At 28.8% G+C, this 14,722-nt stretch overlaps 1 protein-coding gene across 3 annotated transcripts in view; it reads left to right on the top strand.

Moving 5' to 3' along the window:
- LOC136978206 (uncharacterized) overlaps positions 1 to 14,722 on the top strand; it is a 145,713-nt gene that overhangs the window by 117,120 nt on the left and 13,871 nt on the right. For 2 of the 3 annotated variants that reach the window (XM_067273861.1, XM_067273863.1), the window contains 6 exons: positions 1,416 to 1,457; positions 3,027 to 3,237; positions 3,322 to 3,522; positions 4,154 to 4,371; positions 5,152 to 5,295; positions 10,283 to 11,894. In XM_067273861.1, coding sequence (XP_067129962.1) covers positions 1,416 to 1,457; positions 3,027 to 3,237; positions 3,322 to 3,522; positions 4,154 to 4,371; positions 5,152 to 5,295; positions 10,283 to 11,894 — 2,428 coding nt within the window. The remainder of the gene's footprint in view (positions 1 to 1,415; positions 1,458 to 3,026; positions 3,238 to 3,321; positions 3,523 to 4,153; positions 4,372 to 5,151; positions 5,296 to 10,282; positions 11,895 to 14,722) is intronic. The other variant, XM_067273862.1, reaches the window with a different exon arrangement.

The raw sequence follows: 14,722 nt of genomic DNA, 5'->3' as shown, positions 1-14,722 counted from the left end.
GATGCTCATATGCTTTTTTTTGCAGAAGTAATTTACAAGGGTAATCCCAAAAGTAAGGTCTCCTATTTTTTTAGAAATACAAAGAAACGTTTATTTTCAATAATTTTTACATTGTTTTAAGGTTTGAACATTTATCTATTTTTCTACATAATTACCATTTTGATCGATGCATTTTTGTAGGCGCTGTGGCAGTTTTTGTATCCCCATGTCATACCAGCTTGCTGTCATGTCGTGGGACCCATCTTGCGCACACCTTCCAATATTGCAACTTTTCTGTTAAAATCCTATGAATGGGGTTTCGGGAATCCCCGGGAACCAAAATGCATAGATCATCCAGAGTGATCTGCCAATTATCATGCATGGTTTGCTCAATTTTTGTGACTGTCTCATCGAAAATTGGCGGTCTCCCACTTCTTTCTTCGTCATGAATTTCAGTATGACCAGCTGCAAACTCCTTACACCACTTGCAGATGTTTTTGACATCCATGCACGATTTGCCATACACTTCCATCAATTGGCGATGAATTTCAATCGATTTAACACAACATGACGGTGAGCTGGTATGACATACAAAAACTGCCACAGCACCTACAAAAATGCATTGACTGAAATGACGATTATGTAGAAAAATAGATAAATGTTCAAGCTTTAAAATGATGTAAAAATTATTGAAAATAAACATTTCTTTGTATTTCTAAAAATAAATAGGAGACCTTACTTTTGGGATTACCCTTGTAGATTTATAAATATTTCTCACTTTAAATTACAACACATCACACCGGGAAATACTCAGTAACACACACAGAACCAATAACTGTTGTGAAGAAAACAAAAACTAACAACTATCTCAAGACAAATGTTTACCAACTCCTGAGTTCTTCATCAAGCGCTATAATGGTTACCAGATGGAATGTTGTTTCAGAACATTTGTTCCATAACAACATTCCATCTGAAGTTCTATACACAATTAATCATTGATTTATTGTGTGTAGAACTCTTTATGGATGGCTTGGTTGTGAAAATATGAAAAAAAGATAGAAGTTATTGTACTGCAATTGTGAGAAACAGCAGTTTCTTAATTGTGATGTCTCCATCATTATTTTGGCCTTTTAATATAACTTTTATGTATTTTATCTTATATGTTTAATTGAGACACCAACTGTGAGACTATTTTAAAGCCCAAAATATATTTTGGGTGTATTTTACATATTTTATACATATTGGTTTTAATTATTTAAAATCTCTTTTTGTAAACTTAAATATATATTAAATTTAAGAAATTATGTGTTTGTGTTAACTGGTGTGATAAGCCCTAATATAAATAACTGTTGTAAGTTAATAGAAACATTTAGTAAAAAAATTATTTGACTTGTTAATGAGTAATTATCTAATTTGTTCTTGACTTAACTTTACAGCTAGAAAATTATTTTCTGCGATTGAAAAACCCAAAAACTAGAGTAAGTAGAGTAATTTTATTTGAAAATCTATTTATATATATATATATATATATATAAATAAATAATGTGAATAAAATAATATCAATTGGAAATGGATGGGTAAAAACATAAAATTTTTTTCAGTCTTAATTTTCTAATATTCTCTTATATTTAAGTACTGCTCAGATAGTAAACATATATTATATAACCTGAATTTGTATAGTAGGCATAATAATTACCTTTAAACATGTATTCTCTTAATAGACTTTAATCAAACTTTAATCAAACAGTGATTAAATATGAAATAAATCCAAAAATATTATTGCTTCTCTGGAGAAAAGTGACTTCTTAGCCATAATTATTGAAAATATTGGTAAAATGAGATTCATTCCTGAAAGTCTAGAAATGATTTCACTGTTTTGGAATACTTATAAATATTTTGATTAGAATGGAAAAATTTACAGAATTAGTGTATATAATTATAAATAAAAATATGTATTATTTATTAAACAAAATAAATCTAAAAGTATTTAGATGAAACCAGTGTCAAATTATCAGGCTATTATATGGCTAAGTTTATGATTAGAAGCTAATTAATTTGTCTACAGGTAGGCAGTTATGCTGCCATCTCATGTTAATTTTAATAATTATAAAAAATTTATTTTTAATTTTGAATTTTCTAGAAGAAAAGAATTGGCTTGAAGCAGGGCTCAAACCTGCAACTTCCACTTACTGTGCAGATGTGTTGCCAGATACGCTACCCAGACTTCTATCCAATAACTCCATGTATGGCACTCAGCCAGCTATCATTTTTACCATGGTAAAAGCAATAGCTGACAAATTACAGGCTGTGGACATTGAAGTTCTCCCCAGTCAGTGCCATGAGTAACCAGTATGATTATATCTAAATTATAAATTCTGGAAATGAAGATCAGGCAGAGGGCTAAGTAGTGTAACTGGCAATGTACTCTGTAATCTGCACAGTAAGCGAGAGTTGCAGGTTCAAGTCCTACTTCAGGCCAATTCTTTTCTTTCAGAAAATTCTAAATTAAAAATACATTTTTTTTAAATAAACATTGAAATTAACACAAGATAGCAGCATAACCACCTGCCTTTACACAAATTAATTAGTTTAGAATTTAGAGATGTTGATATATATTTTGATGGTTCTTTAGTAAAAATATTTGATCTCATCAAATAGTGCTGCATATTTTATATGCAAATTTCACAAAATATATACATATATTGTGAAATATAAATATTGAGCACAGCACAGGAGTTTGCATTAATGCAGCTGATAATAAATACTCAAATAATGAAGATCATGTATCATTGGACAAATATGAAAATAAAATAAATAATAAAATTTATAACTAGACACGTATATAAAGCATATGATTAGGTATCAGAAAAATTTAAAACACTTAATAATCATGTAATAGATTTTTTAAAAATAATTTAATATATGAATGTAAATATTAATGTTTAAAAAGTTAACTTTTTTTTATACAGTAAATGCGTTTAATGAAATGATTCTGATTTATGCTGCATTGAGTATTATAAATGTTGAACAAGTGTATTTTCTCATAGGAGGATGAAACAATAGTTACTCGTGGAAGGAGGACAACTAGAGCAAATGGTCAATTTGTTATTGATTCTTCATCTAATGATTCAAAAGAAATGAAAGAAGATGGTACAGTGTTTGGCCCCACTACTCGGAAAGCTTGGTCTGATTGGTGTAACAATAGAAGTAAACCAAGTCAGAGTAATAGTAGCGGCCATGACAGTAATGAAGAAAATGGTATGATTTATATATATATATATATAAATTGTTTTAATTAAAGATTTATGTTAAAGTTTATTGTTTTAATATATTATTTTTCAGATCCTACACAAACAAAATCTGAACCAATTGTACGTATGGTTCGAAGACAAAGGCAGAGAAAATTGGGTAGAAGTTCAGATCAAAAACGTGGTCCAGGAAGGCCAAAGAAAGTTGTCAGATCAAAGAAATGTCGCAAACCATTAAAATTTAATGGTCTTGATCTGCTTCATGCACAGACAATTTTAAGTACATCTAGTGCAGGTAATAAATTTGCCATATTTTATTTAGTTCAATAAAAATGAAGATCAAGTACCTTTTAAAATTAATTAAATTTCTATGAATTAATGTTTATGTTAAACTCAATTCTTAACTGGGCAACTGAAGTAACAGATTTTGTAATAATTTAGAAATAGAAAAATTATTTATAACTGTTGTTATTAAATTTATTTCTAAATAATAAAATCTTATCAAATAGTTAGATTAAGAATCTAGATTATTCATTCTTATTAATGATTAATGCTAACACTACACTTACACAGTTCTTGGATTTTGTTCACTTTATTTTTACATCTTGTCTTTATATTTATTTACTTACTTTTTTCCAACATCTAAGACCTAACAGTTATCATTTTTCGGCATAAGAGCCTAACTTACTATTAATATTAATACAAAATTTATTTAGTATAAATGACTTCCAAACTGAATGAGAACAAATTATATACTATCATATCTTCAAGTTATAGGAGAGTTATTTTTAATGACTACTGATGTTTTTAGTCAGATTAACTGATCTTCCTCAGGTTGCATCAAACAAAAAATGGAATAAATTGTAAATTGTAAAACATTAATTAACATTTATTTAATTAATATGAATTCCTTACTTCCTTTTCAGCTGCAGTTCATTCTGAACCAGCTCCAGGATGCATTGATCAAAAGCTTGATAGTTTAAGCATTGCATCACCACCACCACCTATTCAGCCCATTAGTGAAGTTCCACCTGCATTAGCTGCCTTGCTTGAAACATATAAACATCAGTTCCTACATTTTCTAAATTATATGCAGACATCACAATATAGAAAGGAATTACAGCAAAGTATAGATCAAGAGAAAGTAAGTAGTGTTTTTTTTATTGTGCAAAAACTCAAAAATTATCTTCATCAGTTTCATCAAATAATTTTAGTTTACATTGAATTTATAGTTAGACAAATTATTGACATAATTATTGGAGTGTTTAAACAAAAATACAATGTAATAATTATTATTATTTTATTTATAAATTTGTTATTAGGTTTAGTTTGCTTCAATAAACAAATTTTAAAAAAATTATATGTAAACATATTTGATACTGAAATAGGAAGTAAAATTTTATTTCAAATAATTTAAATAATAAATTATTATTTTTTGTATTTCATGAAATATTTATACTTTCTCTAAAATTTAAGATAAATATTCTTTGATATTCTTTAGTATATTGAACAAAGGCTAGTTTAAATCACTGATGACAGGATGGCATATCCCAAATTTCTTCTGTATAAACAACTATTTGGGTTCCTTGTAAATTTAATATTGTTCTGAAATATATTTTTTGTTTTGAAAAGAAAATAATCTGCACTCAAAATAAAATTATCTTGTCATAAAACAATATTATAACAACTTTATAAATTTGCTGTAAAAAGGATTGAAAGCTATCCATCTTAACAATATGAATACAGAATTCATTACTAAATAAAATTAGATAATATTGAATCAAATTTGATTAGATACCAAAATTAATAAATTATTTGGAAAATGTCTATTTTACATTTAGTTAATTAATACAAATTTCTAAAAAAATGAAATAAATATGCAATTTTTTTAAGAAAGAAGTATGATCTTTTATATTCTTTACAGGAATGTCATGCAAAATTGGTTACCAAAGCTTCACAATTGGAAAAACAGATAAAATTACTTATAGAAGATAGTGTTTCGTTATTAAAATCTCGAATGGAAGATCTGGGTGTTCATACTAATAATACAGTTGATTTTTTAAATAAAGTGAGTTATTTTTTTAACTGATATTTTGCTTGATTTCCTAGGATATAAAAGTGCATATTACTTTTTAGTATTTTCAATTCTAATAAATCATTTTTGCTTATTCAGTGAATTTTAATAAATTGTCTATTTCAAGTCTGATTCATGATATGTATGATAAATATCAATAAGAAATTTATTTGTTATTGATATTTTAAAAAAGCAGTGTAGAATAGTTAAAACTAATTAACTCATATTTTAAAATTCATTATAAAAGAGCTAAGCAAAAATACTATGAATATAAAATGAGAAAAATTTATTTTATAACAAACGTATCACATTTGTTATATTCTACTATATATTTACACTCCTGGCAAAAGTACGGAATCAGACAGAAAACACACAGGTACAGTACCTAGCTCAAAAACATTTTATCCTCAGAGACCATAACAAAGAGAAGACGACATTGAGTAAATTATATTAGTCATGGCTATTTTGCATAAATATTATTGGTTTCAAATGAACAACCAAATTAATTGGAAGTTTCTAATAGTGCTTAATGCAAACACTAATCTGGAAATAATTGTGGAATCAAGTCACATAGTCACAATCAATAGCAAATAACATCACCTTTAGCATGAAATACAGCTATGATGCATGAAAGCGTAGACTGTGCTAATGCATTAAAGTAGTTTACTGAAATCTGTTGGATAAAGATCTGAACTGTTTGGAGACCAACTCATAGTGGGGATGTATTGTGTCTGTAGGTAATATTTCACAAGGTGTAGTCAATGAAAGGACTCACCATCATCCTGAAATAGGACATTGTTCATATTTTCAAACATATTTTCAATAGATGGTATGAGAAATCCATCCAGAATCTCTATATAAACAGTTGAGTCAACTTTACAATGGCCACTTCTCCTACACTGTTTTCTGACATATAGTTCTACAGAAGAAATCATATAGGATACTTTAAACATTGCTGTAATACAACCTACCTTGTATTGTACATTTCTATGTCTCCAGACAAACACGACCATCATTTTCACCATATCTAGTGCATATACTTGTCTCATTATTGAATACACCAGCCAGCCACTTCTCTAAAGTCCAAGACTGTTTTTCTTTAGCCCACTTCAGTCACATTCTTTTTCGTCTTGCTGTTAGTGCATGCTTTGATTTTACTTTTCTGTACTGATATTCATTTCTTGAATTCTATTGTTGACAAATCCTTTTTAACAGTCTATCTGGTGGCAGTTGTCTTTCATCTTCTGCCAAGACATTTGGCTTTAACTAATTTTCCCTTCACAACATATTTCTTCTACACTTTGGAAACAGCAGACAGTGAACAGTCACAGTATACTGCCACTGCCCATGTTGTTTTCTCCACCTTAATAAGCTTTACAATTCTGTTTAATATACCAATAGAGAACTATGGCTCCAACCATGCAGATATCTAATATCATGTGAGGGTATGTTGCAGTTTATATATTTGATACAGTACCCTTCACTTAAAGCTTATTTGCAAATGAAGAAAAAATACTGTTGTTACAGTATAGTGAACACTTTGTATGGGTAATTCTATATTTCTTGCTATGTAGGCAATTCCACAATTATTTTTAGTTTAATGTTTTCAATGAACCCTATTAGTAACTTTCGGTTAATTTGGTTGTTCTAAAATGAACAACCAAATTGGATTAAAATATCCAATAATATGTATACAAAATAGCATGACTAACATAATTAACTCGATGTTTTATTTTCTTTGTTATGTCTCAGATGATAAAATGTTTGAATCAAGTACCTGTGTGTTTTCAGTCTAATTCCATACTTTTTGCCAGGATGTGCAAGTATATGTAAATAGCAAGTTTCAGTTTTTTTTTATTCATTCATTCTTGTCATCATTTTAATTTCAATTATTCTGAATCTTGTTAGCAAAAGAACTTATTAAATATTAATTAGTGATTAATTTATTGAAAAAAGCAAATGTTTTTAATCTTTTGAATGAATATTTTTAATTAATATATTTTATAAACTGAAAATTGATAAAATTCATTTGAATTTACCAAACATGATGGAATAAAAACTTAATTTTGATAATTTTACATCCTGTTAAAATTAAAAATTGCAATTTGAATAACAAATATTAGCAACATCAATCATAACAACTACATTTGCTAACTATGATAATTAGCAAATGAAGTTGTTATGTATTACTATCATCTCATAGATATACAAGAAATAAATTACATTGTGACAAATGCAAAAACTTTACTTCAGAAGTTAAATAAGCTGTACTTAAAACATTTAAGAAGTGCTTTAATGTAGTAATTGATAATTGTCATTGTGTGCAAAACACTTATTTTTCAAGTCAATGAATCAAAACTTTACCACATGCAATATCTGTAGATATTAGATGTTTTGCAAATTTTGGCAGCATTGAAATTAAAAATACATTCTGAAAATATAGTTGTATATATTCCATAGATTTTAATTATAAACTGGATTGGAGTCTTAAATTTAAGCAGAAAGGTTTTATAAAATGACATTAAAAGACTTAGTATAAAAAAAGAATACATTCAAATAGATTTAATTGAAGACATTTACTTTGGTTATTTTGCAGAAGCAACAGTTTTAAAAATTAAAACAATTTAATGATTTATATTAAATCATTAATTTAACATAGCATTTGTCTTTATTAAAAAATCTTCAGAAAATTTTAAATTAAGTACAGTTTATCATTTATTCTTTAATGATACAGTTACAGCTAAATTTAAAAATTTCTGCTGTTAGATTCTAATGCATAAAGTACATATGTTTAAGTTTCATATAAATATGTGGCATAATTTCTTAATTGCTTCAGGCAATGTATATCATATTAAAGGTTATAATCATGATACATAAAAGTGTTTTGTGGGTGATTTGTCTATAGAAGGCAATTTTATAAAATATATCCAAAAAATGGCAAAAATAAATTAAATATACTTTATAAAGTTTCATTTATAAACAATCTCATAAAATATATTTAATTTACCCTTGCTATTTTTTTTATAAAAGCTATTTAAGTTATATTCAGTTTATGTTTGAAATATTTTTACAATGTTGTTATTTCTGACTTGCACTAATGAATGTCGACATTCACCATGTATAGAAGGTGAACATTGGAAAAAAAAAGATAGATTTATAAGAAGAGATAATATATTAAAACACAAACCATATTCTTACATAAGTAAAGTGAGGTAATAAACTTTTAATAGAGTTTCTAAATTGCAAAAAATAAACAAATATGTTTACATAAATATTAAACATGAAAATTAAGCAGCTTGATTGAAAGTTAATATGCTAGGTAATATTAAAACAAAAAAATTTGGTTACAAGTATTCAGTTTCAATACATATTGCAACAAGGAAATATTAATACTAAAAGTAAGGTATTAAACAGATACTTCAAATATAAAGATGCTTATAATGGCAACAAAAAAATTTCAATAGACTCCTGTTAAAAGGAAAACATTATTTGTTGCGGCAATAAGACTGTTGTGACATTTTGAGTTGCACAGAAGTCCCTTGTTTTTGCAGCTGCATTTGTCCATAGAACATTTCTTTTTACAGTAACAATGTTTATAGCCCTGTCCTCATTTTCAAATTGGCAATAGCTGTTTCTCAAAGAGAAATGTCATCAATAGAAACTAACTTATATTTAAAAATGGAAAATTAATTGAGTGAAGCACTGCTTTAGGGTATCATTTTTGTTTGCCTTGGAATTGGAATCTTCTACAGCATTAAACACTGCTAGTATACTTGGAGGATCTATATGACTGCAATCAACAGATGGGACTTGTATCCATATCATATCACCAATTTGAGCAGGAAAAAGTTTTCTTTTCGATGTTGTTTGCATCATTTTCATTACTTATAGTACTATATTTTCTTTTGTAGCTATCCTTTTTATAGAAATTGGTTATGTTCTGCAGCGATATACATAAGGAACTGTCATCTAATTGTTTACCATCATTGCAATTAGTGTTTTCACTGTTAAGACTATTCACATCAGAATTGTCAGGTTTCTCTTTTCAGTTTCATTGGTTGTTTTTATTAGCACTTCTACAAACTAACTTATATTTAAAAATGAAAAACTTGATTTCAAATTTATTATAGTGTGCATATAATAAATTTGAAATTGCAATCCTTATTGGACTTCAAATCTGTCTAGCATCTTGAGTTTAATTCCAAACTAAAGGTTTTACTCAATGCCCTTTTAAGAGAACTTTGCTTCATTTGACATAGTTTGCATAAATTTAGATACAGTGTTACAACTTGATATGTAATATTTTTGTACTTAACTTGCAATTGCTTAAGCATCTGTGTTCTTTCTTAAACAAGTCATTCTAATATAGGTTTTGGAAAGTACAGGGAACATCAGAAGCACATGACAGTTTTTAAAATAAAATAACATTTCATAGAAATATGTAAACATTTATTTCTTAGCAAAGATACATACTTCTTTTATAGAAGAATTAGGACAAAACACTACTTGAAAATCACATAAGTGTCCACCATTACAGTTAATGTGCTCATTTAGTCTTGCTGGAAATGACGACATAACTCACTGCAACATGTGTCAGAATTTCCTGAATTTGCTCGTAAATTTTGTAAGGATGGTAATGCAGATCTTTGTGCAATTTTGCAAATGCTACTCTCTGACAAACCAAGAGTAAGCATTAGTTTCTGATTCACTAGAGCCAACTATTTCAGATATTCACCACAGATCATTGATGTATTTAGACATATACCAGAGAATGTCCAAACACTATAATACCAGAAATCTTTGGGACTTTTGTTGACATATTAGCTGTGTGTCAATATTTACCAGTGAATGTCGCCATTCACACACTTTGATCTTTTACAGTAATGTGTGTATACATATTTATATTTAATATAAATTTATTGTTTAATCTTTGTATCATGATATAAGTATGAAATTATAATTAATCAATTTGTATTTATAGGATATGGTCACAGAAAAGAAAACCAGAGAAAGTATTTTGAGTGATATTTCAATGGCTCTCTTTTATAAGCGACAGCTCCATAACAAAATGATAAAATTGGAAAGTGAAGTAAATGCTTTAGAAAAAACTATATTTACACAGCAGAAACCAAATGGTATTTTTCACAAGTCATCAATTCTTTGCAAAGATATATTTGGTGCCAAAGAAAAGTCCTATGCTGATATTGCATTCAATGGACCAAGTATTCGTGAGAGCATTACAGTTCCTAACTTCGAAGAGAGAATTAAAAACATTATAGCAAATGCTCTGAAAGAGGATTCCTCTCCACCAAAGTTAGAGAAGCATTTAAATGGGGAAACGCAAATACCATTCTCTCCTTTACATACACCATATTGTATTAAAAAATCACCACAAGATATAGTGCCAACATCTCTAGGTTGTAGCCCTCCAGCACCGATTTTGAGTCCTAAGGGTATACTTCCTGAGCCATCATCTGTTTCTGAACAACAAAAACAATCTCAAGTGTACTTTAATCATATTTCATCATCTGATGCAACATCACAAATTAAAATAGAAGAACCAAAATTCAATAATTTCTCTTCATTCATAAGATCAAACAAATTATGGGATATGGAAAAAAATGGAATTAACCAGAATCTCAATTATAATTCCATATCCCATAATATGAATTCTCATATTAATGGATCTTCAAATATCTTAGTGTGCAATAATGACAATATTACTCTAAGAGAAGATATGAAATCTATGGAAAATGCATCAAAAACAGACGTTATTCCAGATCCTCTTCCAATTGCTTATTCTCCTATTAGTCCTAGCAGAACTCCAATATCATCAGAAAATCTAGAAGATACAATGTATTCTGCTGTCTCTCCTCCACCACCTTCACTTGGTAAAATTGACTTATTTTCTCCATCAGATCGCTATCAGTCATGTATTGATAGTGGTTTGGGTACAACTGATAATAGTACTCACACACAGTATCATTCAAGTAATATCTGCAATAATAGCAGCAGTGAGGATCATATGAAGTTTATGGATATACCAAATTCAGTCAAAAAATCTGCAACAAAGATTTTCTCAAATGATAGAGATCCGTCTCCTCCCATTTTATGCAAAGCAGATGGTGGTGGTGATACTTCTAGGGAACAAGAGAAAGAAAGAAAGAATTCTAAAAGCAGGCCACAAAGATCATCATCTGGCAGCTGTTCATCTACTTCACCAATGAGTGGTCATGATAGAACAGATAGCCCAAAACTTGGAAATGGTCTAATTCTTCACCTCGGCAATCTTCTTGCATCAGCAGCAAGAAATGGAAGCTTGAAACGTGAAGATGGAAAAATTAAAAAATTGAAAAGAAAGCATTCATCATCTCATAGTAGAGATGATTATTCACGCTCAAAAAAATCAATTGGACTCTTTGAAGTGGGAAATGGTAGTAGTACAGACAGTTCTCCATCCTTTAAAAAATCATCTGAATCAAATCATATTTTATATTCATATCAGAAGATTTCGCCAAATATAGATGGTGTTGTGAAAGAAAACGGCCTCAAAGTAAAAGTAAGAAATCGCAGCAGTTTGAGAAAATCAGAAGGTGTGTATTTTTTTCTTTTCTTTATATCAGTTATTATATCTTATATATTTACAAATCTAGCTGGTTAATATTTTAACTTTTAAATAAATGAACAAACGACTGTTAATTTTAGAAAGCCAACTTTATTTATTATAAGAAACATTTTTAGTCAAAATTTATCCATTCTCTGCTTACAATCTTTAAATATTAAGATTTCAAGCTGAGAATGGTCAAAAACTTTGACTGAAAATGTTTTTTTTAATTAATAAAGTTGGCTTCCTAAACTTAGCAGTCATTTATTTATTTATTTGCAAGGATGGTGCCAAATTTTTAAACTTTTATAATTAACTCAAAACACTCCTGAATCCAGTAAGCAGTATATCCAGTTTTTTTTTTTTTTTTTTTATTTCAATAACTAACTTTTATTGTATAAGAGGTAATAAAGATAAAAGAAAGCTATAATTATGGACTGTACACATTAAAATAAAATAACAGTAATTTTATACATCATGCCATAATTTGAATCTTGGTAGTGATCTTGTTACATAAGATTGCCAGTGACTATCTGGGTCATGAAGACCATCTCATTATGTTCTTCAGATAGCATATAGAAGTGCAGTTATACAGATGATAATGATTTTTTTTTCAAACTAAGTCTATGAATTAGATACAGTTTGTTTATAGTATTAAGAGGAATTATATATGAATATTGATTTTTCTTTTTTTTTTCTATTTGTGTTTGAAATAGTTTCTTTATCAAAACTAGACTTGTTAATTAATACTTCTTGTCCTTTTTTGATTATTATTTATTGTTATTAATATATAAGTCTATTAATAGGACTTTACTACACTGATGATGTAACTTCTGGTTGCAAAAACGAGATATTTTATTAATCTCCTGATTCAAAAATGTTCAAAAAATGGAGAAGTTAATTAAACTGATTACCTAAAATTAGCAATATATGTTTAAGATTAGAATTAAAACAAGATAAAATAACAACAAAAAAATGTGATAAGAGTAAATATACATATTAAAATGACAGGTGTGAAAATAATCATCTAAGTTTTAATTTAACAATTTAATAATGCTCATGGCTGGGCCTCTCTGAATTGGATCAAATGTTGTGTTGTAAAGTACTAAATGATCACCGAATAACGAAATCACTATGTTTAAGACCCAACGGGTACTTTACGTGGGTTCGCGAAAGATGAAGCCAGGCCTGGACTTCGCGGATACGGAACTTATATCTAAAATTTATTAGTCAAACAAAGTAAAATAAAGTCAAGTTTTAATCTGAACAAATACTACACAACTAATTAAAGCCCAAAACAAATTTATTCTATAAAGGACATGCCATTGAACCGACAACCGAAAGAAAACTTATCAATTATTACTTAGAACTAATCCTCTGAGATTTCCAACAACAAAAGATCAAAATTTAAACTATTTACAATGCAAAACTAGAATCTAAATCTATCCGTCACCTCCACTATCCGAATCCTTTCTTCAATTTCTTCTATTCGAAACTTTCTTATCCTTTCCAATCTGGAATCAGCTGTTCGATCCTCTCTCGATAGTACACCTCTCGTAGTCAGGGAAAGCTCATCTCGCTCTGTTGCCGGAATTTGCTGGCTTTATAGTGGTACGGTGACGTTACACTTTGTTGGCTGAAACCACCCCCTCATTTACATACTTACTGTCTAACAAATACTTTAATTTTAACTGGGCAGCGAGTGTTACAATTTACTAAAGACTTTTACAAAATATTTAATAGTAAGTAGTTCCATACTTGAGATGTCTTTTTAAGTCGTTTAGCATTCTTACTTTCTACGTGTATGTGGGGACTCCCCCTTTTTCCAATCGGATCGTCCGTCCGACTTCCGATATCGGGCGTGCAATGGCGCGTTTGTTTTGTTTTACGGCGCTTCGTCGGTGACCGTAAGTTGGTTTTTTTTTTTTTTTAATTTTTGTTTATCCGGAGGGTGAGTGGGGAACTTTCGCCCTAACTAAACATAAGCCCCAAAATAAAAATACTCATAACGAAAACAAAAAAGAAAAAATAAAAATACAGCTCGGACTCAGTTCCTTACAGTGTGTAGCATTATATTCTATAGCAAGAGGGGAAGATTTTTTGCAAAGAAACTAATCAGTAGTGGCAGATTCAGAAGTAATCAAATGAAAGCTAACTCAAAAATGAAAAATATTTGAATAATTAATAAATAGTTTTTATTAACATATTCATGATGATTGCATTGTGGACAGTCTGATAAACTATAGTTGACATCATAAACGTTTTGAAGTTCAAACAAATAAATTTTAAGTTTTTTTTTTTGTGTCAGTGGGGATGGCCTAAATCCCTATATCCATCACTGATAATCAGTCTGTTATTTTGGATAATTCTCAGGTTGTTTTTAGGTCATTGAATTTGAACCATATCCTCAGGTTGAGGGAATTGTTTTCTTTTCTCTTATTTAAGATAGGGTCAGTTGCTGTGATCACTAACTCTTCAGCAATTCTATCTTGTGTCAAGTATCATGATAATTGATTAAGTCACCTCCCTGACAAACTGCCACTGCAAAAATTAAGCCACACCGATTTCATCATTAGCACACACTGCTGACAACAGAAGGTTTCCTAAATATAAAATGCATATTTTAACATCTATAATAAGAGTCCAAATCCTTCCCCTTCTAGGCAAACTGCCATTAGAGTTAAAAACTGTTTTTGTTTTAATTTTTAACACATGATACACATTTGGAGAGAGTCTAAAAAAAATCATAAAACAACATACTCAAAAACATAAAGTTCGATTTTAAACTTTCTGAGGAATTTTAAAAATAGAATTGTT

This window comes from Centruroides vittatus, unplaced genomic scaffold (genome assembly GCF_030686945.1).
Source record: "Centruroides vittatus isolate TY-2023 unplaced genomic scaffold, ASM3068694v2 contig_5, whole genome shotgun sequence".
In the NCBI taxonomy this organism is placed as follows: Eukaryota; Metazoa; Arthropoda; class Arachnida; order Scorpiones; family Buthidae; genus Centruroides; species Centruroides vittatus.
The sequence above is the reverse complement of the archived record's forward strand: the minus strand, read 5'-3'. Positions and strand labels throughout refer to the sequence as shown.